This window comes from Rhincodon typus, chromosome 17 (genome assembly GCF_021869965.1).
Source record: "Rhincodon typus isolate 14 chromosome 17, sRhiTyp1.1, whole genome shotgun sequence".
In the NCBI taxonomy this organism is placed as follows: domain Eukaryota; kingdom Metazoa; phylum Chordata; class Chondrichthyes; order Orectolobiformes; family Rhincodontidae; genus Rhincodon; species Rhincodon typus.
In genome coordinates, this window is record NC_063348.1 from 16380651 (window position 1) to 16402295 (window position 21645).

Sequence of the window (21645 nt, forward strand, 5' to 3'; positions counted from 1 at the left end):
ATGGAGTGGAAACCTTTGAGGTTCACATTGCCTCTGGGGATCTGGGGTGTGCAGATTGTCATCTGTGTGCCATTCTTCCAGCCAGCTAGCATTGCTTGAATATGGGTGACAAGCTTGAACAGGGCTGGAAAGTATTGTGATGTGGTCGCCATTGCATCTCCTGGGGTAAAGTGGACATTCTGCACTTGTGCCACCACATCTAGCAGGAGCACCAGGGTTCTGTCTGAAAAGGGGGAGCGGAGCACTGATTCCTGTCTGCCATGTCTGGGGCAAATGTTAGGAACTGCACAGGGCAGCCCTGGACCAGCAGTGCTTGTCTGGTGCAGAATAGCCTTTTAAAAAAGACACCTACGTTACATATGTCGGTCAGTTGCAGGATATCTGGTGAATGACGAATTGTTCCAGGAATTGTACGTGGGAAAGAAATTGAACTGATAGATGCCATAAGGCAGAAATGGCAATTAGTGTGGTGAGTTTGGTAAGATTCGGTGAGAAAGCTCGCTATGTCTTGCTGGAAGAATCCCTCAAAAACTCGATGTGACATGCACTGAGCCAAAAAGCCACAAAATTCAGCTCTGTATACCAGATGTTGCAAACATGATCCCACACCAGTCTTAGCATTGTTAAGACTGTGAAGAAGAAGAACAAGAAGGAAGCGAAGAAGGAAACAGCATAAACAGCAGATTCTGAAGCATAAGTTTCCGGAGGCCTCATCTGTGGATCAGCAAGGAACAGTTGAAGAGGTGAACCAGCATTGTCAACCACTCTACTAAGAAAGGGTGTACAGAAAAGAATTACTGTCACCTCTAGATGAATGAACAAAAGTACAGGAGATATCTTTGTACAACTAGGGAAGCCATCGTCTTCACCTGCCACTTCCTGCAAGCAGATCTGCAGCTGATAGACTTCAGAGGAGGCACAATGCTTGTGGCACTGAAGATCATAATTGCACTGAATCTATTAGCTATCAGCACCTTTTTAAAGCCTAACTGATGGCCTGTGCAGCACTTCTCACTTGGCAGCCCCACAAATGTATTTGTGAATTCCACGGTTGCCCTGAGTAGGAAAGCTGTTAGGTTTGTACAGTTAACGTGGACCCAGACAATAAAAGTGCCAAAGCTATTGCCTTTGCTGTCATTATTGGCTTCCCTCAGGTATGAGGAGCCATCAACTGTACATATGTTATACTCAGAGTTTCATGGCATTATCCAGCCTGGGTCCTGAACAGGAAGGGATTTCACTGCTTCAATATCTATCTTGTTTTTGACCACAGGCAACAATTCTTGCAGGTGGGCAGTCACTATTCAGGGTGCTGCTATAGTTCAAACATTCTGTACAGGTCCAACATAGCTCCAAAGCTCAGGCCTAGGGATTAAAAGGGATTTAGTTCTAATTCTGGATTACAGTTTTTGCCAATTGAATTATGAATAAATTTTGTGTTATAACGAACAGATTATTTTGAGTTAATTGAAGAAACCTGGTGAAAGTCTCTTTTATTATGGATCGTGGTAACAAATGGCCCTTTTGGTTATTAAGCTTAAACATTTATACTAATGGTGCAACTTGCGGAGTAGTGGGACTTCGTCACTAGTGCATTCCTCCTGTCACAGTTGTAACAATAGATTCTTGACTAACGAGAGAGTTGAAGATTATTGGGGTAGGTGGGAATGTGGAGTTGAGGCTACAGTCAGATCAGTCATAATCTTGTTGAATGACAGAAAAGGCTGGAGAGACTGAATGACCATTTCCTACTGCTAATTCATGCGTTAGTATGTTCACTTAAAAATCAACTGTCAAAATGAGTAGAGGTTTCATGTTGACTAACAGTGCAGGACTTAAGTTAATGAACCTTCAGCATTAGTCGGCAAAGAGAAAAATCCACTCGAAATATTTATCTTATATACAGGAGGAACTTGCTCTTGGGCTAATATATGACCCTGATGTGCCACCGACACAGTACCGCTATTCGTACCTGCGAGCCACAATAGTCCTCATGCTGGGATTTCTCCTGGTAAGAATATCTTCTGAAATCATAGTATGTTTGGTATATATGTTAGTATGTACTATGTCATTCAAAATTTAACTCAATATTTTAATCCACAAATGGCAAACAATACTTATTAATGAAAAATTAAATTAATTTATGAAGTAGTGGTCCACAGGTTTAACTGCAAAGTTGTAGCACAGGAGGGCATGCTGGATGCTTATTGCGCACTCCCCAGAACAAGAGTCAACTAGGATGGTAGACAGAAGTGCATCTCTGAGTGCACTGCAAGTCACTGAATATGCACTGTTGTAAACTGACTGACATCAATGAACTGATGCAATATCAGGATATCATAATTGAGCAGCAAATATTGGCAGCAGTTCACTCTTGAACAAACATTTGGAAGTAATATGGGCCCATTTATGAGGCTTATCCAATGGCTGTATGGCATCTGAGGAGATTTTATATCAGTAGTGCTCAGGCAGAGTTAGGGGAGACTCTGGTAAATTGCTGGAGGAGTATAGACTGCAGAAAGATTGAAAATAATATTGGCTTACATTGATACAAGATCCAGTAACTTGCTTTGGCAAAAAACAGGCAATGCAAAGGAGGGGTCAGAGAGCAGAATTTCTTCATCAAGGAAGGAGAAGAAGGTCTTTCCCAAAAGGATTCACCATGAGATTGTCTTCTTGGAGCAACACTCCGAAATTGTTGTGTGCCAAAAGCAATTTCCTCGACAATGACCTTGTGCTTCAAACTAGGCTAAAGATAGCCTTCCCAGTGACTGGGAAGATCACCATCATCTTTTCTATATATCAGGATTTCTCTTTAAGGCAGTAGCAGGCAACGAAAGCAAACATGTCAGTTATATTACCACTGAAGTATTCAGAAAGCAATCAGAATAGGAGATGGGATTTCATCCTCTTTTCTCTAAGAGGGGAAAAAAAACAGGATAAAAATGCTTTTGCATTTTCCAGGATATTGATCTGCCTGATGTTGCAGAGCACTAGCGACTCCACACATGTAACTCCACAGATCCCTTCAGTCAATGGGGAGTAATACTGCAACTGTAAGGGCTTCACTTCAGTCAATGTGCAGTTATTGTGCGATTACACCAATAAATTAATGAATGCCTACTGACCTTGCAGCATCCATATTGCTTTTATCTTGATGCACTTAGCCATTCTCACCTTTTTCAGTCATTCAGAGGTGGACAACAAGAAGGCTGCTTGTTGACAAGGGTTATGTACTCCACACATGACTCATGACACTCCTGCAATGTCCTGCCATATCTTGTTGGAGGGCCTTCTATGAAAGCTACCCACAACATACGGATCTGGCTGCTGGATTTCTAAAGGAGAGATTTTGCCACTGAGATTGTCTGGTAGCCAGGTAGTATCTTAGATCTGTGGAGTACATGTCCAAGAGATGATTCATGTTTGGGGTGGTACACTGAATACACACAACATACAATTATGCACACTCAGCCATTACCTGCTGGAATCTAGACACTGCCTTTGAGGGAGAGGAGGAGGGGAGCAGACCATATGTACTATCACAGCAAGATGAAGCAAGAGGGATTGCCTACTGAGTTTTTGCTTCAATTAAAATGAACTTCCCCAGTCCTAATACAGATCCACTTTTCTTTTGTGGAACATTCATTTTAGACTTGCCAAAACAATGTTCCCTCAGGCTAAGTCATGCAATAAACATCAATGCAAAATCCATCACAACAACTTTATTGAGCAATATATCAATAAAGCAAAGTAAAATAATTGACTATCCTTGCACAATCCTTTTCCAAATGTTTTGCAAATGCTCTTGTCTGCTTTTGTGCACCAAAACAGCATTATCCCAGTTACTGTAGCATGGTTGGCAGATGACTTTTACTTGTAGAGATTGCGCATGGCCTTGCTGAATCCCTTGAGTAACTCCAAACCTTGAAGCCCTAGCTTTGAATTTCATTATCTTACCATGAGCAGTAGCAATCTGGCTTTGCTCGTATCAGCAAATAGCCCTGATTGAGCCACTCCGATATAAGATCAAATCATATCCTTATGAAAGACAATAGCATGTACCATTGTGCTACTGCACTCCCATGGAGCAACAACTTACAGTCTTTGTAATCTGCTGGAGCAGTTTGCTGGGCAGCTGTAAGTCCCTTCATGTCCCTTTGAGCGTTGAATTCCACCTTCAGGATGACAGCAGTCTATGTTTGCAACACAGCAAGCCTGGATCTCATGATCTTCACCTAAGCTTCCACTACAGCTCTGAGATGTTGGTTGCCATGGTCTATCTGCAATGGAAGCTGTGATAGTAGCCACTAATCACTCCTGTCATGTTCAGTCTGGTGCTGAGTTGGCTACCACTTCCATGATTGACTCCAGGTTCTGTGTGATACTTTCTGCCATATTGAGTTAGATTACCCCAGGTTCCTTAACAATTACAGGAGGCTATCAGGCAGGTCTGCCGATGCACCAAGCATCTTCATTCTCATCAACATTGTCCTATTTGTGGATGCCTCATCTGAGTCCCCTGTAGCAGAACCTATTTGCAACAATCCCTCCGGTCAGTTGACACAAGTTATTCCTTTGCACCTAGCTACAGTCTAGTCACCTGATGACTTACTATGCACTGATCTCAACTCAATGCTACTCTCTAAGATGTGCAGTCTAAGAAAGCCAGTTTAAATAGCAATACACACTTCTACTGGCACTGGTGGAGTCATTTTTCTTCTATATTAAATTTATTCTTTTGGGGCATGTGGCTATCGCTTATAAGGCCAGTGTTTTTGCCTATACCTAATTACCCTTGAGAAGGTAATAGTAAGCCATCTTTGTAACTATGGTAGTTCATCTGGCGCAAGTGACTGCTATTAGAAAGTAAATTCCAGGATTCTGATATAGCGACAGCAAAGAAATGGCAATGTAATTCCAAGTCAGAATGGTGTGTGGTTGAAGGAAAGCCACCACCTCCAGGTGCTGGTGTTCCCATAGGCTTTTGACCTTTCAGATGATTGAGCTTGCAGATTTGAAAGGTACTGTTGAAGGATTTTTGATGAGTTGCTGCAGTGCATCTTGTAAATGGTACACATTGCTGCCACTATGCAATGGAGGGAATGAATGTCTTGATTGGTGGATTGGGTGCTGATTAAGTCGGCTGGTATGTCTTGGATGGTGTCAAGCTTCTTAACTGTTGTCAGAATTACTCTAATGCAAGCAGGAGGGGAATATTTCATCACACTCCTGACTCGGGCCTTGTATATGTTGGACAAGCCTGACAAAATTTGAAAGTATGTTACTTGTCACAGAATTCCCAGCCTCTTAAATGCTGTCACATTATTTATATGGCTGGGTGTGTTACAGCTGGCCAAGTGATGATTCTTGGGTTTCTGAAGGCAGAAAAGCAAGAGCGATTTATGATGAGTCATGAAAGCAACAGATTTATAATCACATCACCTATAGTTTTACTTCATTAACCTCCCTTGTTAGATGCTCCAATTAAAGTTGGTGGGTTTACCTTGAGGGTCTCCTGGAGTCTTGCAGGAAAATAGCCCTTCTTTTTCTGTCCAACTCAATTACTAACACAATAAAAACTGAAAGAACTGCGGATGCTGTAAATCAGGAACAAAAACAAAGTTGCTGGAAAAGCTCAGCAGGTCTGGCAACATCTGTGAAGGAAAAAACAGAGTTAATGTTTCAGGTCTGGCGACCCTTTCTCAGTTGTTGTTGTTGTTGTTCAATTACTAATGCCTCCAGTATTGTGTCTAAGAACCTTAGAACCTTCTCCTTGGTTTGGTATTGCCTTTTTACTTGTTTAGATTTAGATGAGGAGGGAGTAGAGTCATCTCAGGCAATAAGTTAGCTTTATCCTCAATGGTTTTTGTGGCACAGGATGTCATAGGCTCTATCTCAGCTGACCTATGATTCACAGCACCATGTCTTCTTTCATCTCAGCAAATGAAGGTTTGCCCGTCCTCCACCAGTTTTCTGTGCACCCTCTTGTTATGTGTGAATTTGCCCTGCAGGGGGCTGGGCAGAATATCATTCATGATATGCCACTCTGGGTGATGTGTCACTGGAGGTACATGGAAGGCACAAGAGATGGGTTAAAACATAAGAAATAGGAGCAGGAGTAGGCCATTTGGCCTGTTGAGCCTGCTCCGCCATTTAATACGATCATGGCTGATCTTTTCGTGGACTCAGCTCCACTTACCGCCCACTCATCATGACCCTTAATTCCGTTACTGTTCAAAAATCTCTCTATCTTTGCCTTTAAAACATTCAACGAGGTAGCATCAACTGCTTCACTGAGCAGGGAATTCCACAGAATCACAACCCTTTGGGAGAAGAAGTTCCTCCTTGACTCATGTCCTAAATCTGTTTCTCCTTATTTTGAGGCTATGCCCCTAGTCCTAGTTTCACCAGCCTGTGGAAACAACCTCCCTGCTTATATCTTATCTATTCCCTGCATGATTTTATATGTTTATACAAGATCCCCCCTCCACCCCATTCTTCTAAATTCCCATGAGTATAGTCCCAGTGTACTCAATATCTCTTGGTTTTATGCTACCATCATTGGAAGGTGTGTGTGCAGGTGACAGTAGTATATTAGCCACAAGTCCACAGTGCTCCTGAATATTGCTGGGTAATAAGAGTAAGGGGCATTGTAAAAAATGATAGCTTAGTGTCTATATTAGTGGTCTAATAATCCCGAAACCAGGACTAGCAATCCAATTTAAATTCAGACAAGAAATCAACTTGAAACAAAAATATAATACTGTTAATGCTGCCCATGTAACTACTGGATTGTTAGAAAAATCTATCTGGTCAACTAATGACCTTAAGGGAACTTTACTCCTCACTTTATCCAGCCTGGTTTATCTGTTACTCCCAACTGTCATCTGTCACTTGCTCTCCCAAAATGGCCAAGCAAATGACTATGTTATATCAAAGAAATTAGCTGATCACCATCGTCTAAAGGACAATTAGGAATGGCCATTTAGTGCTGGCTTTGCCACTGATGCCCACAGCCTGTGAATGAATAAAATAGAAAACAATGAGAGGCTGGTGCTTTATTTGATGACATTTGATGTGACGTTGCATTCACTAACCTTGGCCATATTCAGTACCCTTTCTTCAAAACTGTTGTCAAGTATTTTTGGGCCAGCTTTTGGTCTTGACCTCCCTTGTTACATACTCCACTTCATGAGTTTGCCTTGAGGGTCTCCTGGATTCTTGCAGAAAAATAGCCTTTCTTTTCTGTCTGACTCAATAACTAATGCCTCTGGTATTGTTCTGAGAACCTCAGAACCTTTTTTTTGGTGTGGTGTTTCTCCTTATTTAGATTTGCGCCATTCATCAGCAGCTTTCTCTGATCCAATGAATTTCCCCGTAAAGGGGGCATATTGCCTTTCAGAGTTGGAGGCTAGCTGTGGCACATGTTTCTCGCATATACTTTTAGGCTCCTTCTTGAAAGTGAACTCATCCAGCAGCATGAGTCATATGAGGCTGTACACTTCCACATCTGTGAAAACAATCTCTGGCGAGTCATGAATTACAACCCCAACGCACCAAGAAATTGTCCAAATTAACTTCTCCCCACTAGTCTCTTCACCAGTGTGGATTTGAGCTTCTTTGTTTAAATGCTTTGGATTATTTGAATTGTCACACAAGAAGGGGAAAGAACAAATAATATTTAATTCATCCACAAACATTCATTCCCTCCACCACCGACACTCAGTAGCAGCAGTGCATACATCTACAAGATGCACTGCAGGAATTCACCAAAGATCCTCAGACAGCACCTTCCAAACGCACGACCCCTTCCACCTAGAAGGACAAGGACATCTGACATACGGGAACACCACCATCTCCAAGTTCCCCTCCAAGACACCCACCATCCTGACTTGGAAGTATATTGCCATTCCTTCACTGTCACTGGATCAAAATCCTGGAATTCCCTCCCTAATAGCATTGTGGGTCAACCCACAGCAGGAGGACTGCAGCAGTTCAAGAAGGCAGCTCACCACCACTTTCCCAAGGGCAACTAGGGATGAGCAAGAAATGCTGGCCAGCCAGCGACGGCCACAGCCCACAAATGAATAGAAAAAATATCATTATTGGTGGAGAAGGAAATTGTATGTTATGTCAAATTTAAGGAAAAGATAATAATTACATAGAATATACAACACAGAAATACATCATTCACCTCTATTAGTGTTCTATCTTATATGTTGTACTTGGGTAAACACTAATCCTTTCTCATCTACCTCTTTCAGCATAATACAAGAATCTTCAATTGTTATTTTTTAATATCCTTAACTAGCTTTCCCTTCAATACACCATTCACCAGAACTACTCCTGGGGTGGGGAGTTCCACATTTCCACTCCTCTTTGGTAAGGATTTTCATCTGAATTCTCTGATTTCTTAGTGACTATCTTGTTTTTATAGTCTCTTGTTTTGCTTTTGCAAAAATGGAAATATTCTCTCTGTACACTCTATAACCTTTTGTTTTAAGGTTTTAGAGAAGAGTTGACATAAGAGCAACTATCCAACAGAATGTTTCATGTGAGAGGTGTATTTCTTTTGGGAGGTTGGGCATAGGTCTATCAATGCTCTTTCTGTATGATTACAAAAACACTCCCAATCATTCCTGCCCTTTGCTGCCAGATAAACCGTACCATATCAATAGTTTATTGATACTCTGTCAGTGTAGTTGTGCAGATAGGCCTGTGTGTGCAGTAATCTTTGCCTTAATTGTTTCTATGGAAGGTTTTGGAAAGACATTTCACTTAAACTTTGTCCTTAGTCTCTTAATAATAATTAATAATTAGTGTCTTGTTAACCAAAGAAAATATTCTTTCCCTATTTCTTCTATTAAACTTCCTAAAATTTTGGAAAGCTTTAAGTTTTTTTCTCTCTCTTTCTCCTGAAGCATTTCAATTTGTTGAATTATCTCTTCTGTCTTCTATCTTCATAGTTTCTCATCCTTGTTATCACATTGACAAATCAGGGTTGATCTTACTGTCCTTTCCACAATGGAGTATTGAAAGTTGCATATTGTGAGTGGAATTACATTTCCTCTGGAAGTAGACTGGTAGGTAGGGTAAAGGGACAATTAATTGATTACAAAATGAGAGGAGGAAAATCTGTCATCCTCCTGATTTGAATCTGGGATTGCTTGAAATGACTGCAAGGGGGTTTGATTGCCATTAACTCTTGGTTATAAATAAAATCACTGTTGTTTCTTACAAATATATAGGTTGTTGGTTTGGTCATGAATATGAAACTTTAATTCTTTTGCCCTTTCCACAGATGGTACCTGACATGCTGAGTATTTCCAACATTTGCTGCTTTTTGGACATTTCTACTGTTGTACTTTATGTCTCTAATTACAAAACCTAAAATTATATTAGCCTTTTCCTTGGCTTTATTTACATGTACTTGCACTTTGAGAGAATAATATTGTTAAGTCCCCAGATCTCTTATAATCCCAGCTGATGATAATTTGGACAAGTCATATCCCAGGGTAAAATAGGCTTGATAGACTATAGTTTTCTTATTCTTTTTGTTTATTGTTAAACTTAGTCACAAGAGGCTGTCAGTTTACCAAAAGAATACAGAAGTTTCTTAGAATAAATAGAAAACTTGAATGATATTAACTATGAGTGGGATGCTCTGAGGAGCGGTGTGGACTTGTTGGGCAAAAGTGTTTGTTTCCACACTGTAGGGATTCTATGGGTATAAATAAAAACGATTGAAAGAATCTCATTACAAAAATTAGAAATGGGGATTGACCCCTTTTATTGGAGTTAAAGCCTGACAGATACTCGAACTTCAGCAAAGTCACCCCATCTCCAAGCTTTTAGCTCAGCTGGCATGTAATCAATTCCCTTTTGGCAATTTTTTTAGCATTCAATAGATTACTTTTTTTAATTTAATGCCTGTCCCTGTAATCCCTAACATAAATTGGTAACTCAGCTCTCTAATTAGTTAACAAGAGTTCCCTAAACTCATGTCTTCAACAGTCTTGTAGACAATCTTTCTCACTGACAACCTCACAGCTTCCGGCTTCCAGAACTTTCTTCTCATTGACTTCTGAGGACCTCAGTACTTTTCTGCAGCCTTTACTGATTGGATACTGATAATAACAGCCACTCTGCTGTTATGGATCTGAAACCTCTGTGTTAACCTGCTACTAGCTCCTCTGTATCATAGTTGTAAAACTCAAGACAGCAACACCTTAGTGTCGGATTGCTGGTCACTCACCCAAAATCATATGACATTTTGTTAGTGCTGTTTTGATCTCAGTATTTAAAATGACTTTCTGATATTTAGCAAAACCAGGCCAGATCTCCACAGAACTGAAAAACTCAAATCCATTTTCCTACACCTTAGAACCTAAGTCCTCACATAATAACAAAATATTCAGAATTTAATATCATCTACATATTTTCCACTGACAGTATTCAAAGTTTTTCTCACAAAGTATACTCATCCACAATACATTTTATCTACTGTCCAACCAGTTGTTGGCTTGTGTCTTCTAAAGGTTTTTTCTAGTTTTCTTCACTATTTTCTACTTTCATATCATCAGCAATTTTTATTAGCGTGATTTTTATGCTCTTTAGTATGCTCAAGTAAAGAACTAAAATCCTTGTTTGGCCTCAACTAGAGTATGGAGTCCATTTCTGGGCACTACCCTTTGGAAAGAATGTGAAGGCTGTATCTGCTTTGTAGTACATGGAGAAATGTGAAATAGTTGTAAAAGCGTTGGATTCCTAATCTAGAGGCTCAAACTGATGCATTGAGGGCATTGGTTCAAATTTGACCATAGCAGCTTACAAAATTTAAATAGCTTCTTCCCTCTCAACTGGATTAGCAAGCTACTCAGTTTAATGACAGCTAGGATAGACAACAAATGCTGCCCTTACCAGTAACATTTGTATTCCATAAAAGAATTTAAAAATAACACCGTTCAGTTAACAGGTGCAACTGTTATTTTTCTCTCATGCAGTCCTGTCTAACCTTAGTCTCCTGCAGTGCTTCAGTTGTGATGAAAGGTGTGTGATTCGTATATTTTAATTGGATTTTAAACTAGCGGTATATGGGTGTTGATCTATTTTTGTGAAGTGTATTAAAATTTTACAATTCTTTCTGAAACCGGTTAAAACCAGTATTTTCCTCATAAAGTGTTCATTGGAAGTTTGTTTATACTGTGAGCATTTATGACCAGGGAGAGAAAACTTATGATGAGTACTTTTTAAACAAAAACTTTTGGATGCAGTTTGAAGGAAACCTGATTAAAGTCAGAATCAAGTATAGTCTATTCTAGATAAGGGATTTTGTTCAGACAAGTTAACAAAGTAAGTTACATTAGTGAAAGAATGTAGTTTGTGAAACTTCCAGACCAGGAGTGTTTGGTTGGAACCTTGCAAAATACAAAATAACTGAGAAAGTCTAAGCTGTCAGTTGTATGAATATTCAACGAAAAGGATTCACAGCTCACTGGTCTAGAATTGGGAAGAAGCAGATATGTCAAACCTACACATTGGAAAGAGAAGGAGAGGGAAATTACCAGGATTTTAATTAACTGTAAAGCTTTTATTCCACTTTCCCTAGTCCATTTGAGTTTACTCTGGATAGTAATGACCCAAGGCAGTTCTAACAATGGAAATGTATCCAATGTTCTTTATTAAAACAAAGTAGACAACAAAAAAATACTGCATTCAATGCTTACAATCACAAGTGAACCGTTTTTGTGGACTTGCCTGAAGATCAGACCAGAATCTAACGTCTAGCTATTGATCAAATGATCTCTATTCCCTGAACTAGTAATTTTGCTATGAGGCAAGTTTTTTTAGTACTCTTCCATACAAAGAAGCTGTGTGTTCAATGTTTACACTGTCCAGTCTACAGCAAATGATCAAATTAACTACTGGCAGACATCACAAATATGTCATATCTTTCATGTTGGTTTCATCAGTTGACTCATTAGGACTTGCTTGTGTCTCCTTGAAAAGAGGCTTATCAGCTTTAGCTTTCCCTTCCTTCATGTTACCCAAAAATCTGTATGCATCCACACAGTATATTTGCATGACAATCACAAATTCAGCCAATGAATAGACCACATTATTACATATGATTTACTGTGTTTGTTTTAGATAAAATTTCAGCTTTTCCAAAGTTTCTGTAACAGTTCAGTTCATTATTACTGAGTTACAAAGCTTGATATAAATATATACATATTACTTCAGTTGAACACAGAAAGACAGTAAAACCAGTGACCTTTCTGATCATTTGGTCATCACCAGGCTTCATATAATTCCTCCGCATTTTATTGAATTGCATTTTACTTCATCTTTGCCAACCAAGAAAGTTTTAGGTTAATATCTACAAAAGTGATGGCGTTGGGGAATAGATGGGATTTTGTTTTGACTTGCGCTTTCAAATCTTTCAAACTGTTACATTTAGATAGCTTAATTTAGTTTCTTCTTTTCTTTATTTTATGTAATAAATTTGTTTTATTGTTAAAAACAAATCTTCAACCTATCAGGAACAAAAGCAAAGTTGCTGGAAAAGCTCAGCAGGTCTGGCAGCATCTGTGAAGAAAAAAAGAGTTAACGTTTTGGGTCCGGTGACCCTTCCTCAGCACCCTTTCACGCCGGACCCAAAATATTAACTCTGTTTTTCCCTTCACAGCTGCTGCCAGACCTGCTGAGTTTTCCGGCAACTTTGTTTTTGCTCCTGATTTACAGCATCCGCAGTTCTTTCGGTTTTTATTTAGTCTTCAGCCTATGACTTCATGTTACAATTAAAGATTCCTATGTTTAACTTTAAAAGAACCTAAATATGATCTATCGGGCCAGATTTTATTCTGGGATATCACTTACCCAGTAGTAATATCAGCTGGGATCTTAACAAATTGAACCCCTTTGCAAACGCAAAGAATAGTTCACCTCTGGTTACACACCTCCCAGTCTTCAGCACCTAACACCGAGTTAAACAATTTTGACACAATAACAATGTTTTGGCATTAACTTATTTTTCTCTTGTTTTTGCTTTCAGAATGCAACTGTTCATTATTCTTCCATTCACTCCTCTTTATAAACAATTTTGTTGCTTTATCTGTACCATTACCACCCTCTTTGGCCTTGCTTGACAAACCTTTTTCTCATTTAAACTCTCCTGTCATCCACCCTGTCTCAGAACTTCTCTTTTATTCTTTCCTCCACCCACTGTCATTTCACTTGCTTAAAATCTATTGCATTTCTAACTTCTCACTGAACTAAAATGTTGACTTTGTTTCTCAAATGGTGCTACCTTTCAACTACTTCTGGCACTTTTTATTTTTATTTTAGACTTTAAGCATCTGCAGTATTTTATTTTTATAACCTTTTCATTGTACTTTAGCAGCAATGTTATAGTTTAAAAGGGTGAGTTCACATCAATTTTGCTTTCTTGAACATTGCTAAGTGTGGGGCATGAACAGTGCTTGCTATGGAGGAACAAGAAATTACTGCCAGTGACTTTTGGATTTCTGAATTTAACTGCATATTTGAGGACATCAGAAGTTCCTGTCAGTTTCAAAATTGTATTGGCAATGTATGTTGACAATTTCACACTTAATAGATCTGGCCTATTATAATTCCCTTACTCTCTCCTTGCGCCTCTGACTACTGTAACCTCACAACTAAAAATATTTTGCTCTCTTGCTTCTCTTTACTCTCCTACAATCAGTGCACCACCACTTCTTTGCACCTTTTATTCGTCAACTTCACACACTTATCACTTTTGCAACACTCGTTTCCACACGATGCACATGTGCTTATACTATATAAGAGCTATTAACGCATGACATTTGACATTTTCACCAGTACATTGCCTTCTGGTAGGAGAAGGGTGACTACAACTCCAGTCGGAAGACTACTGGTGAAAAAGACAGAGCCTTTCATCTTTCACTCCAGCTGTGGAAGATATGAACGGAGTTCTGACATTTGAAGAAGAGGCCACTTCCTAATGATGCAGTGACACTTTAAGTAACCCTGACAAGCATGTTTCAGATACTAACACCACAGGATAAATCTTACGGGACCCCACAGGTGGCCAGTCCATCACCTTCCTTCTCCTCAAAGCTGCCAGGTAAGATGTCAGGCAGCCACCCACTGATGTTATGCTTATTGAGGTACTTAAGTTGGCTGCAGGAAGCAATACGAGAGCATGCAACCTGCAAATTTTACAGCTCAATCTAAAAAAAGGATGGATGGGAGTTACCACTTTTGTGATGTTGGGGTTCCACTTGTCCATTGCGGTACCAATCCGCACCCTCCCCCAGTTGGTATCCACCTTTATGTCAAGGCATCAATTTGAGGGAGCTGGGCAGAGTGATAGGATGCTACAGATACCAGCTTGCTAATGAGTGAGAAAATGCACCAGCGCTGTTGCAGTTGAATACAGGTGCACAAGAGTGCAAGGTTCAGAAGAAGGCTGTTTAAAATATACTAGGAAATGGTAGGTATATTGAGTATTGTAAGGGCTGATCTTTCATGCTGATGAATCTGGAGCATATATAGCTGCTGAATATCCACTCAAAGCCATACTTGTAATTTCTCTGGGACAGGCAGCAGGAGCATTGTTGGAGATGTCAAATGATTATGGTTCATGCCTCAAAATGTTAGACAAGTTTAGCATATGATGAATTGGGCGAGTTCATACTAAAATCACAGTTGTGCAGGACCTTTATTCACAAGTTCATGTTTTAAATGGTTCTGATATGCACTCAGGGCACCTATGGAGCAGCCCGATCTAATATTGTGAGTGACAGACTAACAATTTGAATTGAACGTATTATCTACCTATCACCTTGGAGGCTTATGCCTCAGTTTAGCACCTGAAACATAGCACAATCTGTTCGCATTTCTAAGCCTACATATCTGCCGGTGTTTTTAATATAACGCACTATGACAATGTTGTATGTCCCTGTCCATCTTTATTTTGTGAAACTGTTAACTATTTTAGTAGTATATTTATTTACTGCATTTTCCATTATTCCTCTGCCTGTCATGACTGTATAAGTGTTGTGGAGTTCCACCTTTATCCAACCAAGACTGATGATATCAGTGTTGGATATCTTTGATGTGACCCTCATTTACCATTTTGTAATTGCTTGGTGTCCTTATCTAACTGTTTTTATCTCTGTACATTGTGCTAGTATTGTGGATCTTTCACAATGACTTTTGCTTGCTGTTTCTGACCTTTCTTTGACAATTTTAAAGGTATATTTTTCTTCTGTTATTTTACAGATTGCCATTATAATCAGTATCGCGCTTGGCATTGTGATATTCCGAATTGTGATGAATGTTATACTAACAAAAACATCAGTGGCTTTTGTACATGAATATGCCAGTTCGTTGGCTGTAATAATTAGTGCTGTGATGCACTTCTTGACAATTATAATCATGACTAAGGTATGACTGAAGCAAGTTACTTTGTCCTACTAACTAAAACTCCATTTCTAACATCTAACATACAAATGCGAATATTTTTAATTCATTCACATACAGTTTTTATTTTTCGGTTAGCAGCTGAAGACTTTTATCAGCACAGCCCTATTTCTAAACTTGGATGAACACCAGATGAAGCATTCTAGGTACAAGTTACATAGATAACTGAAATGGGAAATAACTGTGTTACAGATATTTTAACTTCCCAGGAAATCAGTGGATTAATAGTGACCTGTTTGATATTGAGAGTAGAATGGTTGAGAGGATTTGTAGATTTTTAAACAAATATTTCCTCACATGATATGTTATGAAAGTAATTCAAGAATGTAATAAGAACACAAAATGTTGGAAACATCGGAGCAGCATTTATGAAAAGGAACAGAATTAACAAGGTAAGAAGATAGTTCAAAAGTCTCCAGAGGCTATTCTCTATCAAATACATGTTTAGTTTTTGGAACTGTTGAAGGGGATAGTCTCTCCGAGGAAAATGGAAGGGGTAGTCAGTTATTGGACACTTAGAATGATTGTTATGTTAGACAGTATTTGACAAAATGTAATAGAATTATTGTTATGGGGGACTCTGCTGTCAAGGGGTAGACCGGAGATACTGTGGCAATGAGCATAAATTTACGATGGTTTGTTGCTTTCCTGGTGCTAGGATTAAGAACATCTCCAAACATTTCAAGTATGTTGTTAAAGGTAAGATTGAGGAGCCGGAAATTATTGTACACATTGGTAGAAATAACAATTTTAGGGAAAAGATTAAAGCAGTACAGAGTGAATTTAAGAGGTTAGGTAAAAGATTAAAAAATAGAATCTTAATAGTAGTAATCTCTGGTTTACTCTCAATGCCAAACAGAAACAAGGGAAGGAACAAAAGGTTAAAGGAGATAAATCAATGGTTGAAGCGTTGGTGTGTTGTTCAGGAATTCAGGTTTTTGGACAATTGGAATGAATTTTGGGACTGAAAAGACCTTGTCAAAAAGGATGGGGCTAACTTGAATTGGAAAGGGACCAATATCTTAGCAGGGAGATTTGCATTACGGGAAACTTTATACTGATAGAGAGAGGGAGTGGAGGAATTCTAAGTAGCAGTGTAAATAGAAAGATTGATGGGGAAGTTTCTGAAAGTGAAGACAGGATGTCAATTAGAAAGAAAGACAGGACAAAGTCAAAGTATGCATTAACTCTGAAGAACTAAATTTCATTTATTTCAATGCAAGGGTTCTTACAGGTAAGGCTGAGGAACTCAGGGCATGTTTAAGAACATAGAATTGGGATGTCATAGCTGTACAGAAACGTGGCTGATAGATGGACAAGACTGGCAGCTCAATGTTCCAGGTTTTCGATGCAATAGAAAGGACAGGAAAGGAGTTAAGAAAGGAAGGTGGGGTGGCGTTTTTGATTAAGGAATACATTACTACTGTAACGAGAGGAGATATTTCTGAAAAATCGTCCAGTGAAAATATATGGGTAGAAATTAGAAATAGGAAAGATCACCTTGATGGGATTATACTATAGACACCCCAATAGTAAGAGGGAAATTGAGAAACAAGTATGTAGGGAGATCTCAGATATATGTGAGGATAATAAGGTTATAATAATGGCGTTTTTAATTTTTGAAACATTGGTAGGGACTACCATAGTGTTAAAGGTTTGTAGAATTTGTCAAGTGTGCTCAATAAAATTTTCTTTATCAAAATGTGAATGCTCCTACTACAGAAGGAGCAAAACTAGAACTTCTTTTGGGCAATAAGGCAGGACAGATGACTGAAGTAAAAGTGGGGGAACACTTTGGGTCTAGCGATTATAATTCTATTAGTTTCAAAATGGTTATGGAAAAGAATAAGCCTTCCATAAAAATTAAAGTTTTTAATTGGATTAAGGCAAATTTTAATGGTATGAGACAAGAACTTTCAAAAGTTGATTGGAGAAAAACTGTTCACAGGTAAAAGGACGTCTGACAAATGGGAGGCTTTCAAGAGTGTGATGATGGGAGTTCAGAGGCATTATGTTCCTTTAGAGTGAAGGGTAAGGCTGGTAAGATGAAGGAACAATGGATGAATAAAAATAATGAGGTTCTAGTCAAGAATAAAATATAATCTTATTTTAGATGTAGACAACTTGGTTCAACTGAACCTCTTATTCAATATAAAAAGTGTAGGGGCATTCTTAAGAGAGAAATCAGGAAGGCAAAGAGGGGATAGCATTGGCAGATAAGGTTATGGATTCAACAATACGTTAAGAGCAAGAGGGTAACTAGAGAGAGGGCAGGGGCCTCTTAAAGATCAGGAAGTTGTCTTTGTGTTGAACTCCAGCAGATGGGAGAGATACTAAATGAAAATTTTGCAGAAAGAATTGGAGTCTAGAGAATGCAGAGAAATAAACTTTGCTGTTTTAAAAACAGCTCACATTACAGAAGAGAAATTTGAGGACGTCTTAGTGAATATAAAAGTGGATAAATCTCCGGGACTTGATCTAATGTATCCCAGAGCATCGTGGGAAGTGAGGGAGGAAATTGCAGAAATATTTGCAGCATCTATAACTACGGGTGAGGTGCCTGTTGACTGGAGGGTGACGAATGTATCTTTGTTTAAGAAAGTTTATAAGGAGAAACCGGGGAACGATAAAATCTGAGAGTCTGACTTCGGTTGTGGGCAAATTGTTGGAAGTGATTATAAAAGATAGGATTTATGGACATTTAGAGAGGCAAAAATTGATTAGGGATTGACAGCATGGTTTTTTGCAAGGAAAATCGTGTCTCACTTGATTGAGTTTTTTGAGGATGTTACCAAAAAGATTGATAATCGCAGAGCAGTGGTCAGTGTTTATGTGGATTTTAGTAAAGCCTTTGACAAGGTTCTGCATGGTCAACTATTTAGTTAAGTTAGGTCATGTGGGATTCAGAGTGAGCTTGCCAGTTGGATACATAATTGGCTTAAAGGCAGGAGACAGAGAGTGGTGGTGGAGGATTGCTTTTTAGGCTGGAGGCCTGTCACCAGCGGTGTTCCACAATGTTTGGTTCTGAGTCCTCTTGTTTGCCATTTATATAAATGATTTGGATGAGAATATAGAAGGTATGGTTAGTAGGTTTTTTGGACAACACAAAAATTGGTGGCATAGTAGACAGTGAAGAAGGTTTTCAAAGGTTACAAAGGGATCTTGATGAAATGGGTCAATGGGCTGAAAAATGGCAAATGGAGTTCAATCTGGAGAAATGTAAGACATTGCATTTTGATACAACAAACAAGGGCAGGGCTTATACAATTAATGGTATGGCCTTGGGGGTAGTTTTGTAGAACAGCGGGACCTAGGGGTGCAGGTACATAACTTCTTTGAAGTTTGCATCACTAACATTCGGGGTGGTTAAGAAGGCATTTGGACGCTTGTCTTCATTGTGCAGTCCTTTGAGTATAGGAGTTGGGAAGTCATGTTGAGATTGTACAGGACATTGGTGAGGCCTCTTCTAGAATATTGTGTCCAGTTCTGGACGCCCAGTTATAGGAAGGATATTATTAAGTGGAGAGGGTTCAAAAGAGATTTACCAGGCTGTTGTTGGGTTTTGGAAGGTTTGAGTTATGAAGAAAAACTGGATAGCCTGGGACTTTTTTCTCTGGAGCATAGGAGGTTGAGAGTGACCTGAAATAATTTTATAAAATAATGAGACGTATAGATAGAGATAATGGTCGTTGCATTTTACCTAGGTTGGGAATTTCAAGACTAGGGGGCACGTTTTTAAGGTGAGAGGAGAGAGATTTAAAAAAGACGTGAGGCAGATTTTTTACACAGAAGGTGGTTCGCATGTGGAATGAACTTCCTGATGAAGTGGTGGATACGGGTACAATTACAATGTTTAAAAGACATTTGGCTGGATATATGAATAGGAAAGGTTTGGAGGGATTTAGGTCAAGAGTAGGCAGGTGGGACTAGTTTAGTTTGGGATTATGTTCAGCATGGACGGATTGGACCAAAGGGTCTGTTTCTGTGCTGTATGACTCTATGACTGTGTGTGATCATTCACCAGAATTGAGGAAAATTTGAATTTTTTTTAAATTCATTCATGGAATGTGGATGTCACTGGCTGGCCAACATCTATTGCCTATCCCTAGTTGCCCTTGAGAAGGTGATGGTGAGCTGCGTTTTTGAACTGCTGCACTCCATGTCCTAGGTAGATCCAAAATGTCATTAGGAAGGCAATTCCAGGATTCAGGCTCAACAATAGTGAAGGAACAGTGATATATTTCCAATTCAGGATGGTGAGTGGCAAAGGCTTGCAGGTAGTAATGTTTCTATGTATCCGCTGCCGTTATCCTTCTAAATGGAAGTGGTCATGGGTTTGGAAGTGCTGTCTGAGGATCTTTGGTGAATTCTGCAGTGCATCTTGTAGATGTACATACTGCTGCTAACAAGTTTTGGAGGCGAAAGGAGTGGATGCTTGTGGATGTGGTGCCAATCAAGCAGGCTGCTTTGTCCTAGATGGTATCAAGCTTCTTGACTATTATTGGAGCTGTACCCATTTAGTCAAATTGAGAGTATTCAATTATACTCCTGACTTGTGCCTTGCACAAAGAACAAAGGGCAGTACAGCATAGGAACAGGCCCTTCGGTCCACCAAGATTGCACCGACACATGATGCCTTTCTAATCAGAAACCTTTTGCCACTATGTAGTCCATACCCCTCTATTCTCTACCTATTCATATATCTGTCAAGATGCCTCTTCATCATTGCTGTTGTATCTGTCTGCACCACCTCCTATGGTAGTGCATTCCAGGCATTTTACCACCTGTGTAAAAAAACTTGTCTTTCACATCTCCTTTAAACTTACCACCTTTTGCCTTAAACCTATGCCCCATCATAATTGACACTCCTACCTGGGAAACAGACAATCCATTCTATTCATGTCTCTGACAATTTTGTAAACTTATATCAGGTCACCCCCTACCCTTCGACATTCAAGTGAATAAAAACCAAGTTTGTCCAATCACTCTTCTTAGCTAATACCCTAGCTAATACCCGCCAGACAAGGCAACATTATGGTAAACCATTTCTGCACCCTCTCCAGAGCCTCCATTCTGGTAGTGTGGCAACCAGAACTGTACACAATATTCCAGATGTGACCTAACTAAAGTTCTACGTGGCTGCAACATGACTTGCCAATTTTTATACTCTATCCCCTGACCGATGAAGGCAATCATGCCATATGCCTTCTTAACTACCTTATCCATTTATGTTGCCACTTTCAGGAAACTGTGGACCTTTACATCTAGATCCCTCTGTATGTTGAAGCTACTAAAAGTTCTGCCATTTATTGTATACTTCCCTCCTGCATTAGATCTTCCAAAATGCGTTACCTCACACTTGTGCAGATAAAACTCCATCTGCCATTTCTCCATCTAAGTCTCCAGTCTGTCTATATTCTGCTGTATCCTCTGGCAATCTTCCTCACTATCCGCAGTTCCACCAATCTTTGAGTCGTTCACAAACTTACTAATCAGGCCATCTACATTTATATATATTACAAACAACAGGGGCCCATGAAATCATCACGGATCCCTTGTGACTTCATTTTGTATCAGCCTGCCATGAGGGACCTTGCCAAAGGGCTGCTAATGTCCATATAGACGGCTACTGCCCTGCCTGATCAGTCATTGTTGTTACTTCCTCAAAAACCTCAATCAAGCTTGTGAGACACAACCTTCTCTGCACAAAGCCATACTGGCCATCACTAGTAAGTCCATATTTTTCCAAATGGAAGTAAATCCTAACCTTAAGAATCTCCTTCAATAATTTTCTTCCTGCTGCCGTAAGGCTCACCGGCCTGTAACTTCCTGGATTATCCCTGTTTGACCTTTTCAAACAAAGGGACAATGTTGGCTATTCTCCCGTCCCCTGGGATCTCTCCTGTGACTACAGAAGAAACAAAGATTTCATACAAAGCCACAGGAATTTCTTCACCTGCCTCCCTCAGCATTCTGGGATAGATCCCATCCATTTCTGGGAACTTGTCTATATTAATAATTTTCAAAACACCCAAAACCTCCTTTTTTATATTCACATGACCTAGAATATCAACATACCCCTCTACTTATGTCCTTCTCGTTTGTGAATGACGATGCAAAGTATTCATTAAGGACCTCACCCACTTCCTCCAG

General features: G+C 39.5%; 1 protein-coding gene across 1 annotated transcript in view; it reads left to right on the forward strand.

Annotated features, from left to right (window-relative positions):
* Window positions 1–21645, forward strand: part of LOC125485268 (anoctamin-9-like) — a 191555-nt gene that overhangs the window by 105396 nt on the left and 64514 nt on the right. Inside the window, exons 10-11 of the mRNA XM_048607302.1 lie at window positions 1907–2011; window positions 15292–15456. Coding sequence (XP_048463259.1) covers window positions 1907–2011; window positions 15292–15456 — 270 coding nt within the window. The remainder of the gene's footprint in view (window positions 1–1906; window positions 2012–15291; window positions 15457–21645) is intronic.